General features: G+C 41.3%; 1 protein-coding gene across 9 annotated transcripts in view; it reads left to right on the plus strand.

Annotated features, from left to right (window-relative positions):
• BBX (BBX high mobility group box domain containing) overlaps positions 1-17,654 on the plus strand; it is a 124,800-nt gene that overhangs the window by 90,354 nt on the left and 16,792 nt on the right. For all 9 annotated transcript variants that reach the window (XM_079974367.1, XM_079974371.1, XM_079974369.1 and 6 more), the window contains 4 exons: positions 502-582; positions 3,610-3,690; positions 13,343-13,402; positions 15,474-15,554. In XM_079974367.1, the coding sequence (XP_079830493.1) occupies positions 502-582; positions 3,610-3,690; positions 13,343-13,402; positions 15,474-15,554 (303 nt within the window). The remainder of the gene's footprint in view (positions 1-501; positions 583-3,609; positions 3,691-13,342; positions 13,403-15,473; positions 15,555-17,654) is intronic.

A 17,654-nucleotide genomic window follows, 5' to 3' on the forward strand; every position in this document is an offset into this window, starting at 1 on the left:
CTTTTCAGTTCTTTCTTTCTCTTTGCTCCTTCTTTTCCCCTTATGTACTTCTAATCAAACCCAAAACCTGACTATTACTTTTCATTGTTGCTTTTATCTGTTGTTATTCTACAGCTCTGGAATGCACTGGCTACATGGAATGTGCTCCCTATCGATATTCAAGCAGCTCTGCCAATTTTGGTTCTTAAACAGCTTCTAAAGAGCAATCTGTGCTCTGAGGCTTTTCCTTGCTCATTAATCCTTCCAGGTTTTCCTTCCTCTTGTGACCATTTCCACCCCCTCCACTTTTTTTGTCTGATACATTGTAAGTCTTCAGGCAGGGTTTGTCATTACTTTTATCTCTCCTATGCCATTTTGATTTGAAAGTGCTTTAGAAATAATAATATATGCGCACACCACTTAGCAGTAAAAGCCTGCAACTCACAGGCAGGCCCCTTTCTAATTGACACACGAAGCAGAATGTAGTCCCTAAAGTTTTCCCCCCAATAATCTTTGTTTCAGATTTCTTCAAGTACATGCCATTCTGATGCATCCAATTCTACTGAAGGATGTCTAAAGTCACCGTTGTTTCAATTTGCTGAGGTGAGCTTTTTCTAATTTCTGGTTTTTTTGGTTTTTTAATAAATAATTAAAAAAAAGAACACTAAAGGCTTTCAGATAAGCTCCAAAAATGATTTAGTTAATTTATCATCCATTTGAGCAGTGGTCACATACATAATTACCTGAGGATCATGGGTGACTTCTGCATCTTTAATGGCACTTAAATATAGTTAATTAATTAAATGCTTTACATGATGCATTTCATTAGGTAGGCATTCTTGAGCAGAAGAAAGAATATCTTTCGTATATTTAGTAGAAAGCATCCTGAAGCCAAAAATGTGCCAGCTAAGGACATATTTATTTAATTAGCAGCTATAATGGATGCCCTCTTCAGGCATCAGATCTTGACAAGCTTCATCAGGTGACTGTTCAGGTTAAAGTGTGGAAACACTCTTTTCAGTATTAAGTCAAGGTCAGCACCATCCATTAGCATATTAGATGGATAGATCGTGCTCTCGTATGTTGTCAGATCCTGTACTGTCAAATCCTAATCATCTTTCAGCATATAACCGAGGGCCAAAGTCACAAATCCATTTTTTGAACATGTAAGCAGCCTTTAGCATCTCCAGATACATGCTCATTGGTGAAGGTAGTGTTTGAACCAGGCATTCAGTTCTCATTCTTACAGAGCTGCTCCTCTTCAGGGAGGGGTGGGGTTGCTTGCAGGCTTCGCGCTTTCCTGCCCTCAGTGGGGTGTGTGTGTCGAGACCCCCACATCACTGGGGAGTCCCAGCGAGCATCACAACCACAGTCAGCCAACCTGACTGGCTGGGGGGGGGGGGGTTAGCCACATTTAAGCGGCTGCGTGGCCGGAGCTCCTCCTTCTGCTCCCGGCTTCCACGGATCTCCCTCCCTCCCTCCCTCCCTCCCTCCCTCCCTCCCTCCCTTCTTGCGTTTATCTCCTTGACCTTGCTATGGACTTCAGTTGGTTGCCTGTTGAAGGGGCCTGGTAGGAATTTTCCCACTTGGCAGATTGGCACCAGCCACTTGGTTTTCGCCTACCTCGTAGCAAATAGTCACAACTTTATAAGGTTTGGCGGTTAGGCATTGGAAAAGCTTGGTTTATGGGAGGTGAGGTTGTGGCCATCAACTACCCCTCCCCTTTAAGGGTATTCCGTTAAAGAAGTCTTTCTCAACCTGTGGGTCCCCAGATGTTGTTGAACTACAACTCCCATCGCCCCCTAGCTAGCAAGGCCAGAGCTCAGAGAACCTCTGTGTTAAAGGAACCCGGGGTTGTGGTTCCTGTCCGAAGCCCAGGTGGAGCCTAGGGCCATGGCACGACCTTTCCTGTGACCCTGGGAGAGCACCAAGTTGATGTACATCAACAGGGCTCCCCCTACAGGTGGTTAACTGTTGTAATACTTCCTGCATGGCGGGCAGGAGTCAGATATAGTCAGTTTGGGTCCAATGCCCAAAGCCAATACCACTCACATTCTGTAACCAATAAATGTTGTGGCCTTTTTTCAGCCCATTAACCTAAAATACTCATGTCTATGTGTTTTTATTCACCAAGGGAGGGGGTGCGGGGCCTTGACGCACAACAGTACCATTTCCAGCTGCTATGAGTACAGGACTTGCTACAGATTAAATTATTTCCTACATATTAGACACAACCCAACAGACATTAGTCATGACTAAATCCCACTGAAATAAATAGAACTTGAATTTGTTGCACCAAACCCCCCACTCCTTTGTTTTTGATGTCTTTAGTTGTAGATAATTTTTTCTGGATGCTGTTCATTGGATCGGCCCATGAAAGTGGGTACCTGGTCAAGGAATGTGTGAACTGTGACCCTAAGGTGCTGGTGGAGCCCCATTAAAATGTTCAACCCAAGCACAGTTATATAAATGCAATCTGAAACACAGTTACTAAGGATTAAGCACCACTGAATAGACCATCACCATGGGTGGCAACGCAAGAGGAGATACACAGGAGACCTGTGGAGCCAATGTCAGCACCACTCAGTGATGTAGCAAACAATGTAGTATTCACAATTATGTAGCTTTTTCTCAGAAAAGCTCAGTAAGAGATTAAGATGTGACCGAAGAGGAGAATACAAACATCAAAGTATAGAGGGTACCCAGTTTTTTTACCCCCAAACATTACTTTAATTAGATGCCATTGTTTCTAATAGATTTTTTTCTCACCTGATATCAGAAAACCAAGAATGTGTGAATAGTTGGCACAATCCAGCCGAGATTAAGCACTTTTAAAACACCAATTATTTTCAATGGGTGAGTTAAGTATGTAATTTTAAGCCCCGTTGATTTCAATTTGAATGTTAAGCATGTGTTTAAATCTTACCTGTTGAAATCAATGGAATGTAAAAGTGTTTCACTTTGACTGGATCGTGCTCATTATTGTCCTGAAAACAATCCAGAATATCATAGTATTCCAAATTTTCATGGACATTTTTGACCAGATAGTTAAGATTGCTGTTAACAAGTTTTCAGCTAGCACATTTGAACATCTCAGCGGTGAAAAATGAAGCCAGAATCATAAGGCTCTCATTTAAAACTTTGTTGTAAATAGGTTTCTTTGAAATCAGTGGGGTTTATTTCCAGCTAAGTCAGTTCAAAATAATATTGCTTATTTTAGTCTGGAAATTCTGATTTCTTGTACAGTTCTTTCAGCATGGTACTGATCATTTTGGTGCTTTGTATGCAATTAATGTGCCAGGTGAAATGCTTAATTTGTGTCTGTCAATGCAAGGGATCAAAGCCTTTGGCTTAGCTCCAAGCTGTGTGATACTTTATTTAATATTACCATTGTGACTTTTCATTGTTTTCTTTTGTTGCTCTGATTATGGCAGAGGTTTCCCTATGAAAATGATGCTTGTATTTTTCATAGTTTGTCATTTACAATCCATTAGAAAAGTAACTTATTCATACCACTTTGTGTCCTGAAGAGCGACAAGTTTTGCCATTTCTGCAGAACATGAAAATCCGATTTGGCTTAAACACGGTGTTCTAATGGTTTTTTTTTTTTTTATGTGCCCCCACTCCCAGATTTCCTCAAGTCCATCACAACCAGATGCCCCTGCAGATTCAAAAGAAAGTGAGGAATCAACACTATTTCAGTTTTCAGAGGTATGACAAATCTGACTTTTAAAAAAATACAGTGGTGCCTCGCAAGACAAAAAACTCGCTAGACAAAAGAGTTTTCCGTCTTTTGAGGTGCTTCGCAAGACGAATTTCCCTATGGGCTTGCTTCGCAAGACGAAACGTCTTGCGAGTTTTTTCCCTTTTCTTTCCTTTTTTTAAGCCACTAAACGTCGCTAAGCCACTAATAGCGCTAAGCCGCTAATAGCCGTGCTTCGCAAGACAAAAAAACCACAAGACGAAGAGACTTGCGGAACGAATTAATTTCGTCTTGTGAGGCACCACTGTAGAAATACAGTGTGATAAAGCAAGATGGCTTCAAATAGTGCCGTGCTTCTGAAGTACACAATTGAAGCATATAACAAATAGTTTCTCCAGCAGGTTTAATTTTTATAATGTGCTAGATGCAACTGATATGTGGAAGTACATAGCAATGCCTCCTTCAAGGAAGTAGGATTTCCCCACAGAATTAGGCTGGAGACTTTCTGCATGCAGTCATCCTAGGACAACAAGAATGAGCCCAACAAGGGGCTATGTTCACACATTATGGTAAACCATAGTTAATGTTATACTGGGAACTGTAAGTTGGCTCCTACTTGGCTCCTCCATTGGCTCTGGTGGGTACAACAAACCATGATCCCTGGTTTATCGTTACATCTGAATTAGGGATTGTGGTTTGTTTTACTCCCCCAAAAACACAATCAGGAAGCCAATGTTTGTTTTTGGATCATGGTTTGTTGCTCCCACTTGTTTTTAGGAGAGGAGAGATTTTCCATCTTAGTATGACTTCTCATGCGACTGCTGTAGAGCTTCTTTCAGTGCTAAGGCTCAGCTGGGAAAGAAATAAGGTAGTAGTAATAAAAAGAGTGTGTGGTGTAGTGGTTAAGAGCGGTAGTCTTGTAATCTGGGGAACCGGGTTCGCGTCTCCGCTCCTCCACATGCAGCTGCTGGGTGACCTTGGGCCAGTCACACCTCTTTGAAGTCTCTCAGCCCCACTCACCTCACAGAGTGTTTGTGGGGAGGAAGGGAAAGGAGAATGTTAGCCGCTTTGAGACTCCTTAAAAAGGGAGTGAAAGGCGGGATATCCAATCCAAACTCCTCCTCCTCCTCCTCTTCTTCTTCTACTACACAGTGTGCTTTCCCTATTATTACTGAGTAACTTAAACTAGCAGTTATTTTTTGGGAGGAGGAGCACACTTGTCAGAAACTATGAATTCAGATAGACATGAGCCCTAGCACCTTTCAATTAAGAAAATCCTTAACGTAAAGGAGGTGGTGGGAAAGATCAAAACACTTCAGTAAAATACAAGATTCTTCTTCTCACAGGTGCCTTCAAGTCTCTATCCTACCTTCAAAATGCTGCCTGTGTTCTAACCCCCCACCCAAAAAAGCGCCTTCATACCAATCTGTTTATTGGGATAAATAGGTTTAAATCCGTATAAGGCAACTGCATCATACCTATATCATTCTCATCCCTTTTCTTAATTGCAACAATTAGTATTTCTAAAGTCCTTAAGTTTCTTGACCAAAGGATCAGTGGTTTTGCTTGTTTGTGAAGGGGGATGTTCTATGGCAGTGATGGGGAGCCTCCCACGATCCCAATTAGATCCTACATGTCATGTTCTGGTGCGATGCTGGATTTCATGGAGAAGGAGGCAAGGCATGACAAGCCAAGGCCCCTTTGTCACTAACTAGATTCTTAAAGCCCCTGATCTAGAGACAGGCGCTCCTTTGTTCCCTAGCCTACCGCCTTACGTGCTTCCTGCACTGCTTGAGGTCCTGGGGAAGACATTTCATTACTCCACCTCAATGGAAGGTTCCGACTCTGACCCTGTTGATACAGGAGGTTCTTCCTGATTGCGATTGATTGGGGAGCAGCCCTGGCCACCTGTCAAAATGGCCACAGAGAGTTGGTCATAGAAGTGGCTCCCCATCCCTGTTCTTTGGGTTGGGAAGGAATCTTCCTTGTAGGGTGTCCTTCATCCTTTGCACAGACTTGAGCTTCTGTACAGTACAGCCTTGTAGCTGCATCTCTCGTTAGCCAAGCCTACATCATCGTTAAACCAAAGGAACAGTATACTGAGATCGCTGCCTGTGATTTTCATCCCCCTTAGCTTGACTATATAATGTAGCTATTCAAGGCACAAAACTAAAATATCTTAAGTTTAAATAAAAAATCAGTTCTGGGATGAATTTGCTTCTGAATAGCAATATCCCAGGAAATGATAAAGTAACCTCTCATAGCCTCAGATGTCTGTCAATGCCTATGATTTCTGCTAGGGAGCACTTCTCTCGTCATCGCCAGGAACTGCTGCAGCAGAGGCAGCGAAGGAAGCTTCAGCTATACGCACATTTCTCTTCTTTGTGTTACGATCATGAATTTAGTAGGCTGCGAAGATATGTAGCACACAGTTTGGTGGCTTACTATGAAGCTTGGTGCTAGTGCAGTGTGGCAAGTCCTGGTGTTAGGTATATGCAGTGCTTTTTTTCTTAAAAAAAAAGTTTAGGGGTGCTCTCATTTTCCTTCTCATTTTGAAATGCTGCCGCTCAATGAGGCCAAACTTAAATTCAAAAAATGTTTTAGGTTTTGCGTACCCCCAGGAGAAAAGCACTGGGTGTATGTAACTTACACAAGATATGGCACTAGAGCAGCACTGCCACAAACCGTTCTGCTGACACCCACATCAAACTGTGCTCAGGGTTCCAACCCTTCATTTGAGGCCCCTACTCAACATTCAAGCATTGCTTCTCTCTGTTAATCACAGAGCACAAGATGGAGGTGATTCCAGTATTGCCACTTCTTCTTTGTGCTCCGTTCCCATGATGCTCCAGAAACATGTATATATAAGTGCTGGAGAAGGGGAATGAGGAACAGGATCATAGAATTGTAGAGTTGGAAGGGACCCTGGGGTCCTCTAGTCCAAACCCGTGCAATGCAAGATGACATGGTTACTTATTGCAGCCGCCTTTGCTTAACGTTTTAATCAGGGCCAAGGGCAGTACTGCAGCAAGCACAACATCCCAGACCCACATTTGCCAGGGTAATGCAATTGTGGGCATAGGAGGCAGCATTTCTGGGTAAGAATCAGAATAGATAGGTGCTTAGCCCTCTCTATGGCTGTGTTCACATCTCATGTTAAACCATGGGTAATGTTTAACTCTGGTTTACTATGAACAAGCAACATGGTGGTGCATGCTACTCAAACGTCCTTGCTCCACTCCTCTCCCACTCCTGGCTATGTTGGGAGCATGACTAAGGGGATATTTCCCACAACAAACCCAGACTAGGGAGGTCATTTCCCACAAACGCACCACAAAAACCAACCTTTCCCAACCACCTTTTATTTTAATCATCAAATTATACGTAATAAAATACCTTTTAAAACATTTTAAAGCATATTGGTAGCTACACTAAAATAAAGCCGTTCCCCATTTCAATTATAAATAAAAACAAAGCTAGAAGGATATCATATATCCAAACAGTCAATACTTTGTGAATCCATTATGACAATTAGGTGAAAAAACCTGTTTTCTTTTACAGTAATCAATACACTTTTGCCACTTTACCAAAAACTTACCTTGTCTCGCTTCTCATTCTTGATATCTTAAAAAATGTGTTCTTAGCCATAGTTGCATACGACCATTTTTTGTCTCTCCATTCTTTAATTGTTGGTGTTTTATGTGATTTCCAGTATTTGCATAGACCGTTCTAGCCACAACTAATAGATAAGAAACAAGTTCCCTACATTCTGAGATAACTTACTGTTTTACATAATTTAAAAGAAAATGAGCAAAATGAAACATTGTATCTTAAAATATTTACCACTTGGGTTTTAAAATCATTTTCCATTTTTAAAGGGGAAAAAAAGCATATCTCTACCACATATGGGGAGAATCTTTCTTTTTATTCTTCCAACATAAAGATAAATAATTTTTATTCATGTTACTTATCTTTTATGGCTTAATTTGCAATCTACTCATTATTTTACAATTATCTCTTAATTCCTGCACATAAAGAGAACTTAAAAGCTACTTTCAAAAGATTTTCACATATATCCATCAGGATTCCGCCCGCTGCCCCCAGTATTTTGTGCCCATTTCACAATATATTATTTTAGTTGTCCCTGTTCTGTGTCATGTTTAACCAAAAGTTTATATATCTTTGCTAATCTATGTTCTTTAATCTTCACAACTTTCTTTTCCAAATTCTGTAGGTTCTCTCCTCAACCCAGTTTTCCTTTGATATTCTTGCACTAATGATCTTACCTGACAATATTCAAACCAATTAGGGGTTTTAGCCCTGCATTTTTCTTCTAACCTCTGAATATGAAACCATCCATCCTGCTTTTCTAAAATCATTAATCCTGAATAAATTATTGTTCTTCCATGCATGAAATCCCACCTCTACATTTCCTTTTATCTATTAATTTTTCTAAAGGAGACTTGGACATAACAAATCTTTAATAAATCAAATAACAAAAAAAAAATATTATTAATAGTCTTCTGTCCAAATTTCTTATCTCCCCCAAGTAAATTATGTAATAAAGTTCCCAAAACCTTTCTGAAATAACTGAGTATGGTTCTTTAATCCAATCAACTAATGAGTTGAAAACAAACCTTGGTCTCAGCTCATGGTTTGATTAGAAAGAAGGAAACAAACCATGAGCCCAGGATTTTATTGAGTTACTTATTTTTAATTGTTTATTTAGACCATTTCCATACCACTTAATATATAAAAATATAAGCAGTGTACAGTGGTATCTCGGGTTACATACGCTTGAGGTTACATACGCTTGAGGTTACAGACTCCGCTAACCCAGAAATAGTGCTTCAGGTTAAGAACTTTGCTTCAGGATGAGAACAGAAATTGTGCTCCGGCGGCGCGGCAGCAGCAGGAGGCCCCATTAGCTAAAGTGGTGCTTCAGCTTAAAAACAGTTTCAGGTTAAGTACGGACCTCTGGAACGAATTAAGTACTTAACCCGAGGTACCACTGTACAGAAAACTAAAGCAACAACAAAAGACAGCTAACAAATCTTACAAAAATACAGACAGTTTCATATGCAATGGTTGCATAATACAAACTGCTAATAAACATAAACTAGTATCAGCTCATTCTCCTTCCGAAACAACTCACCTCTCAGCCTCCTGCATTTCCCCCAGCACTCCATCATCTACCTGGTCTCCAAGCCATGGCGCAAACAAACACAGCTTACTCACTAGATGTCATAGAGAAGAGGACACCTGGAACCTGCTGACGTTACCCTAATCTCTCACTCCAGGCTTGCTTTTGCAGGCAGACACAAAGCTTCCTGAGGCTGCCCACAGCTTTGTCCCATTCAGCAAGTTCCACACCCAGCCCCAGCCTATAGCAGGTTTGGTGAAGGATGGGCAATGGAGCACTCCTCCACTCACAGCTCTTTCTCCGGCCTCTGCACACCTCTCCAGCTACTTTCTTTGAGTGCCACAACAAGCAAAGGCGTGTGGTTTGTTGCTCCCAGTATGGCCAGGAATGGTGAAGGGGTGAGCCTATAACTTTTGAGCACCCTGCACTGGTGCACTCCTCCATGTTGCATCACTGTTAAACATTAAGTATGGTTGACTGTGATGTGCAAATCAGTGCCAGGGCTCCCCTGCCATTGCTCTCTCAGGTGTTGCTTTCCCTTGCTCAGATGTCCTCCTCTTTCCCCCATTTTTTGGGGAGGAACATCAGTGAGTGCATGAAAGATAAAGCGTCTTCAGCAGTCTGTTGGTTCTCTCCTGCAAGCTCACCTTTCTTTGCTCTCCTCTGCATTAATCTTACAAGGCCTATATTGCTTTATAACACATTGCTGTGCTGTAAGGTACCAGCTGCCTTGAACAAGTTTTAGAAGTTGGTGCAGCAACGGCTGCTCTTTGCAGACACCCATAGGATTAATTTTTTAAAAAAAGTTTATACTTTTCAGGTATATACATTTCACTGATTTCACAATCATTTTGACATTTTAAAACTTGACTTCCTTCCCCCTCTTTCTGCGGTTCCTTAAATTTATTTTTAATACCTTCTGCATATCCAAATTAACTTAACTTACTCATTTATTTATCTTCTTTATATATATACTCTTACGTAGCTGCAGGTTATTACAATGATCATGCCAGTGTTTTTATCTGTTTACAATTTATCTGTAAATATTCAACAAACCTCAAAGGTTTAAAATTAAGACGATAGCCAGAAAACTTTCTGTTTGTCTCATTATCTAATTGAGAAGTAATAATAATAATAATAAATTTTATTTATATCCCGCCCTCCCCAGCCGAAGCCGGGCTCAGGGCGGCTAACAACAATCAAACAATCAAACAATCAGATAATCGCACATTCTAAAAATATTTCATTATAAAAATCAATTAAAATCAAATTAATGGCAACTGATTAAGCAAGATTCTGTGCAGGTTGCCAGAGGAGGGAGTCAGGCTGCGCCCTGACCAAAGGCCTGGTGGAACAACTCTGTCTTGCAGGCCCTGCGGAAGGATGTCAGGTCCCGCAGGGCCCTAGTGTCTTGTGACAGAGCGTTCCACCAGATTGGAGCCGCAGCCGAGAAGGCCCTGGCTCTAGTTGAGGCCAGCCTAACCTCTCTGAGGCCTGGGACCTTGAGGATGTTACTATTTGCAGACCGTAGGTTTCTCTGTGGGGCATACCAGGAGAGGCGGTCCCGTAGGTACACTTAATTCACCTCTTGAAAATGTGGCGTTACAAATTGCACTCTCAAAATTGCTTTATAGCCTAAAACAAAGTTCTCATAGCTCACTGTATTATTATTTGAATTTGAATTTATATACCGCCCTAAAGCTGGAGGTCTCAGGGTGGTTCACAGAATCACTGTAGTGATTCTCCCTAGAAAAAAGGTCTTTTTGAGCCTCCTCAAGATTTTTTCATTTATGTAAAGGATGTCTCAATTGCCCAGCATTAAAAAAGAAAATCGTGGCGATTACAAAAAAACCCCAAAATAAATGCAAAATACAAAATTAAAACGATAAAATTACATCGAATCCATCTGCAAAACTATCAGGAACAATATCCAACAATGTTGCTCAGAAAAGTGCTGGTTGAATAAGCAATATCCTGAGGAGGCACCTAAAAGAACAAATTAACAGAATGAAGATAAGGAGTCCAGCTGCTGGTCTATAATTGTGTCTGAAGACGGGCAGAGTAAGAGGGAAGATGCCAGCTGGGGCAGCCATCTTGCTCTTCTACTGAAGTCGCCATGCTGGCAGAAAATAATTGTTCTCTGCTATCATTGCCACAGGATAGGCTCGGTAATGAGATTTTACATATGTTTGGTCAGACTTAGAGTGAGTTTTCTACCACTTGCATTCTAGCTTTCATTTTTGCATTTTTGCATCCTTTCTTTTCCATTGTCCTTTGGTCTCCAGTATACCAAGAAGCTGACTATATACTTTGCAGGAAGGGAGAGCACTTTGAGAGGATTCCTGTCTATCATCAGCATCATCATCATATTTATCTATTAATTTATTAATATTTTAATATTTATAAATATATTTATATCCCGCCCATCTTGCTGGGTTTCCCTGCCACTCTGGGTGGCTCCCAACAGAATAATAAAAACACAATAAAACATCACACATTAAAAACTTCGCTAAACAGGGCTGCCTTCAGATGTCTTCTGAAAGTTAGGTAGTTGTTAATTTCCTTGATGGGAAGGCGTTCCACAGGGCGGGCGCCACTACCGAGAAAGCCTTTTGCCTGGTTCCCTGTAACCTCACTTCTCGCAGTGAGGGAACCTCCAGAAGGCCCTCAGAGCTGGACCTCAGTGTCAATAATAATAGGACAAGCTTTCTTTCAAGGAAGCTTGTCTAATGGATCAAAAAAGTCCCTATAAGCTTTCAATGAAGCCCTGGCAACACATATTGAAAACCTCTAGCCTAGAGCAGGGTTTCCCAAACTGTGGTCTATGGGCTTCATCCAGGTGGCACATGGTGTGTCTGTGGATTTGTGGTTGAAAATTGGCACATCCATCACATTAAATGCTCATATTTATTTTTAATTGTATTTCCAGCAGCTCCTCCAACTTATCCCATTGTATTCTATTCCGTTGCAACCCAAATTTTATGGAATTCTAACTGAAAAACGACAAAATACAACACACAAGAAAAGAAACAAATATGCTATCAAAAAAATAATGCAGCATCTAGCACAGTGCATTACAATTGCTATAACAGACACCCCCCCCCCAACCAGACAGAGGGTCCCTCAGCAATTTTCAACCGGGCCATGGCAAAAATGTTTAGGAACCCTGGCCTCGAGTATTCACCATTTTAAAGCACACATATCTTAATCTGTCAGAGAATGTAGAACAGCAAGTCTTTCTACACTGAGTTTTCATAGAAGTCTGAAAGCATGAAAAGCTAGGAAACAATCAGCTGTGTATTAGTTGCTGAAAATTAGAGGGTTATCATATATTTTACAATAGAAGCTCTTGTAATGTTGACTTTAGAGGCCATTCTCTGCTATAAAGTAGTCCAGAGCCATATGGAAATGTAAGAGAATCTTTTTTGTGCCAAATGAATTATCTTTGGAGGTAGAACTACACTCATTTCCCTCAGATTAGAGTGTTTGGAGAGAGCTCTGAGGACACTTCATTGATAGAAAAGATCTTGAACTTGTTCAGCAGAGCTATTCCCCCGAGTCAGCCCAAGCAGTACTTTGCAGAGTGACTCACATCTTTCTTTGCGAGAGAAGAGGCTGTGGTTTTCATCCTGAACATGGCAGGGTACTTGCTTTTAGATTATTCAAGAGAGGAGCGCACAAAATCCTTATTTCAGCTACTGGAACCCATGTGTCTTTTATTAGCGCAAAGCTATCATTCCCTCTGGACATCTTTGGCACGTTTTGTATGCCAAAATTACCCTTTCCCCCTTCCTTTTACACCCCCCCCCCAACTTTCAAATTTCCCACTGAGAAAAGTATTGCTGTACTTTGCACGCGGAAAGCAATCTGTTGCAGTAAAAATTGTACAGTGGCTGTAAACATGCAAAAAATCCAGCAGCACAACAGTCTTATATTGCCCTGGGACCCAGAATGCCTGAGGATTCTTGGCAGTCGTCCCAGACAGCGTTTTTGTTCAGCCTGGGTGTTCTTCATATGTTTCCTTTCTCTTTATCCATTTCACCGTAGGAGAGAATAATGTTAAGTCTTTGTGAAAGGAATGATACCATCAAGTGCATGTGTCATTCATAATGGACAACCTTTAGCCCAGGAATAAAAGTCCCCTGTCAGTCATGCATACTCCATTATACAGTATGACACTCTTCACTGTCATCTCCATATGTTTATCACCCCTTTGCTTACCCAGTGGCTGTGTTGTTTTCCAGTGAAAACAAATGATGTGGCTAATAGGAAAGGTGTCCTTTTTTCTTACGCTCAACCATGAGACCAGTTAAAATAGCAGAATGATGTGCAGAGATGCCTTTGTATCCTGTGGAATCTCAGAATCCACATCAACAACGCTACAGCTTATTGTGTTGATATTGACAAACTAAAATGTCACAAAGGGCAGCTGTCTGCTTGCCTGTCTGCCTCACCCATCGTTGAAAGAGACTTTCTCTGCATTTTGTTTTTAAAAAATCATATCCCTTTCTTCACAGTTGGCGAGTCCTGAACCTATAAAGCACTGTAGGAAGTCAGCACTCTTCCAGTTCGCTGAGGTAAGGCACCTTTTTTATGAGTGTAAAAAGAAAAGAAAAGGTATATTTTTATTAATAATATTTTGAATTTAATACGGACTGCAGAAGGTTGACACCAGAAGTATCTTTTAGCAAAAGGTGTTGGAAGAAGGAGCTGTGTAGATAAGCATGGGATTTCTGCAAAGATGTATTTCTTATAGCTTTTATGTTTTCATATACAAATGAAATTACAGGTGCAATTCAAAAAGAATTAAATGTGCTTGAGATGTGCTTTCCCATATGACAGATAAAGCTAGGTCTCCACGTTTTCACAGCTTGTCAGTCTCATATTTTCTGTAATGTTTGAAAGGGGATAGCTGTACAGAAACTGCCACCTGAGCATTTCCTGCTTCATGCTACACTTACATCTCCCCTTGAATGGGACAGAAAAGATTTGATTGACATTTTGTTGTAATTCAGGGAGCTGGTTTTTCTGCAACATGCAAAGTGGCTCTGTGGCCCATAGGTTCCAGCAAAACTTACAATTTTCTGTAGCTTGTCATTCAGTTTCCTAGAAACCAGACAGGGAAGATAGCATTGCTACTCCGAAGAGCCTACATTAATGTGGCAGGCAGGCAGTCTGGAAAGTTTGTTTCCCATGTTGAAGTTGACTACAGTATTTGTTCACCTTATACTAAATGAACCATTAAAGAGCCAACTACCTGTTTGGTTATAAAGATGGGTCTGGGAGCCTTGGAAGCTGAGAAGTGAATGGGGGTGTTTAACATTTTCCCACCTGCTACTTTCCCCAGCACCTAGGCCAGTTTTTGCTAGCCTGGTGCTTGCCAGGTGTCTTGGACTACAACTCCCACCAGGGCTTTCTTGGGTGGGCATTGTTGCCCAACAGAGCACCAGACTGGTCAAGGTTGAACTAAACCATCCAGAGGTGTGTTTGCTATTTCAATTAGGCAAAATTGACACAGCAGAAAAACAGCAAGCAAAGGAAAAACTATGCCGCCTTCACCACTATTACCCCTTTTAAATTACTACACATACAAACTTTGTACTGGAGAAGCAGTGATCAGGGTTCTTTGACTGATGCTTACTGCCAAATTAGTGCTCAAATTTTGTTGACTCTTTTGGTCTGCCTTCAGGCATTATATATAGGAGGAATGTGAGACTTCTATGCTTTATAAACCTTCATAAATTATTCTCTGATTTCCTGTAGAACAAAAACTCTTTGGAGTGGTTGCATATATTGTAGCATACAGAAATGTGTTTACACAGATGTGAGTACAGGTAGCTAGGAACCTTGACCAAATCATTTCAGAGACACATGTATTTGTATGGCACATGTGCTGCATTTGTGTAACTTAATATCCAGATACAATGCTTGTATTCTCATGACATATCCAGAGTGACAGAACATGCATGGAGGGGAGAATCTACATGCATTCAGTTGAATGTTTGCATGGCGTTCACGTGTTTAGATAGGTGGCAGTGCTTGCTCTCATGATCCTATATGTGTTCATTCAGACTAGATTAGTTGCAAAAGCATGACTCCAGGTAACCAATGTGTTGCACAAGGGTATATATTCTTGCACAGCAAAACAGTTATTATTTTTTGCCAAGATACCTAGCTCCTTGTTACAAAATCACATTTGTAAATTAGATCATTTCGCCACCAGCCTTTCAAGTAAAATGGGAGGATCCAAACTACCATACAAAGGTAAAGATGGCCTGATTTACAACTGTGTAAACTGATACAGCTCTAGTGAGTTGAACATAGACGGTCAATGAAGATATATCTGTTTACACTAAAGGAAACACTTGTCCTGTAGTTTTACAGTCTCCTTAGTGATGGCCTAATTCAGTAATGTTTACCGCAGGAACTGAATGCCATACTTGAAAGCATTACTCAATTACTTTCTAGTATTAACATAATATTTCTTTATATAATTCTTCTCTGTTTGGATCCCCAGCTCTTCCAAGTGTGATTGTGGAATTTGAAATTTCCTTTGACGTTTTGCATTGCGCTTGAAGGCACAACTTTTATCAGTGACATTGTGATATTATCTTCCCCCACCCCTTGCTTTCTTTGTTTCTACTTTAGATTTCATCAAGTACATCCCATTCAGGTCCTCCTGAATTAACAAAGCAGTGTGGGACATCGGCATTGTTTCAGTTGGCAGAGGTAGTATTAAAATCCTGTGGCTTAATTACTACTGAATGATGCTGGTTGCCAAGGTCTGGGAAGCGGAGCAGTAGTACAGTCATAATTAGCATTGTTGTTTATAGAACCGTAAATTACCACGTTGGTGCCAAGGAACAAGATTTACCTTGTCTAACCATTAGGCATGCAGTCACCGTAGAGCCAAGGCGGCAAGTTAAGAACTGCTAGCTTCAAGGTGCAGTAGTGCACTGGGTAGTAGGCAACAGCCAATATGTGAAATAATCCTCTTAATTCTTCTGTTCTTGGTTTTAAAGAATGCTTTATATCTTCCGTGGAAAAGTTCACAAAATGAAAATTGCATGGTGAGAGAGTTGTGCTACTTCTCCCAGTGATGCAACATGTATTGTCCAGTAGAGGAGCCCATGACTCTAAGCAACCACAACCTGCATGTATCAAGTTAGTAGTCTCTATAGAAGCCAGTTCCCACCATTCCATCATTCCCTAGAGAGACCAAGAAAGAGAACTAAAATATTAGGATATTTTGAAGAATAGGCTTTATTTTCAATGAGTGGGATCACTGTGCCCTGAGTAGGTCCATACAGTGTAAAATCCTCTCTACTGTACATGTTTTAACCATATTCCAATCACAGATTTTGCTTCTATTTAAATAATGATAAATGAATACATATAGAGGTGGCTGTTTTCTCTTCTTTGGTTAGACAAGGCAAATCTAAATTACACTTGGGTTTTATATTGACCTGAAAGCAGCTGAAAGCAAAGGCACTCTTTGTAAAATCCTCTTACATGTACAGTCTTTTTTCACTTGATCACGATGAGCGTGGCTTACATAGCACCACTGCTTTCAAATTCAGAGGATGACACCATCAGGTTAAAAACTAACAAACGACAGTGCCACTTTTCTCAAGTATTTCTTTTAACATTTTTAAGAAGATATTTGCCACAGTTTAATATGAACTTAAGAGTGCTCCAGCCCACTACAGTCGGTGGGTTAAGCACATTTAACTTTGTACAGGGACACCTTATTTTAAAGTGCTTCGCTTTATTGTGCTTCACAGATATTGCTCCTTACGAGAATGCAGGTACAGCTGCAGGCAGTCCCGCTCTCCATCACCACTGCCCCTCTTCTGGCCATGGGAGTGGAACTGGCTAGAGCCAGTTTTTCCCCTGCAGCCTCGGGTGGCTGGCTTAATAGACAATAGTATAGTTTAACATTACTTTTATATGCCACTAGGAGACGCAGGTGATCAGAACTTGCCGATCAGAAGGTCGGCGGTTCGAATCCCTGTGACGGGGTGAACTCCCGTTGTTCGGTCCCAGCTCCTGCCAGCCTACAAGTAGATAAATAGGTACCGCTCCAGCGGGAAGGTAATCGGCGTTTCCGTGTGTAGCTCTGGTTCACCAGAAGCGGCTTAGTCATGCTGGCCACATGACCCGGAAGCTGTCTGCAGACAAACGCCGGCTCCCTCAGCCAATAAAGCGAGATGAGTGCCGCAACCCCAGAGTCGGTCACGACTGGACCTAATGGACCTTTACCTTTAGGAAAACCAAAACATTTAGTTCCTGACTCATTCAGCCCTCTCAGGCTCTATTTATGAGGATCCAAGATCAAGGACTTCCCAGGTCCCTCTTGAACTCTAGTGAGGGGAATTTCCTCTTAACCTCTTCTGTTTCTGAGTTGGAGGAAGGGAAACCGTCCAGAGAAGAGCCTCCCGTCCCCACATAAAACACATAAGAAACCTCCTCATTCCCTTCATTCCAGGGGATGTCCCTCCACCTGCAGATCCAAAAGCAAATTTCAGGATTCCTGGGTCTCCTCCTGATCCCAAGGCCACTGCAAATCAGGCAGAGGCTTCAACTAATATTGGGCTAAGAGGTGCCAGTTCAAGGAGGCCCAGGTATGATGCCAGGAGCCTGCTGGTGGGAGGCAGTCTGCATCTGTTCACAGAGGAGTGTAAATGCTAATTATAGGACCCAAGAATGCTGGACAGTGTTTATTTATTTAATAAGTTTATACACCACATTTTCTTCCAAAGAGCTTATGGTGGTGCTTCCCTCCCCATTTTATCCTCACAGCAATCCTGTGAAGTAGGTTAGGCTGAG

Source organism: Podarcis cretensis (assembly GCF_951804945.1).
Source record: "Podarcis cretensis genome assembly, chromosome: 4".
Classification (NCBI taxonomy): domain Eukaryota; kingdom Metazoa; phylum Chordata; class Lepidosauria; order Squamata; family Lacertidae; genus Podarcis; species Podarcis cretensis.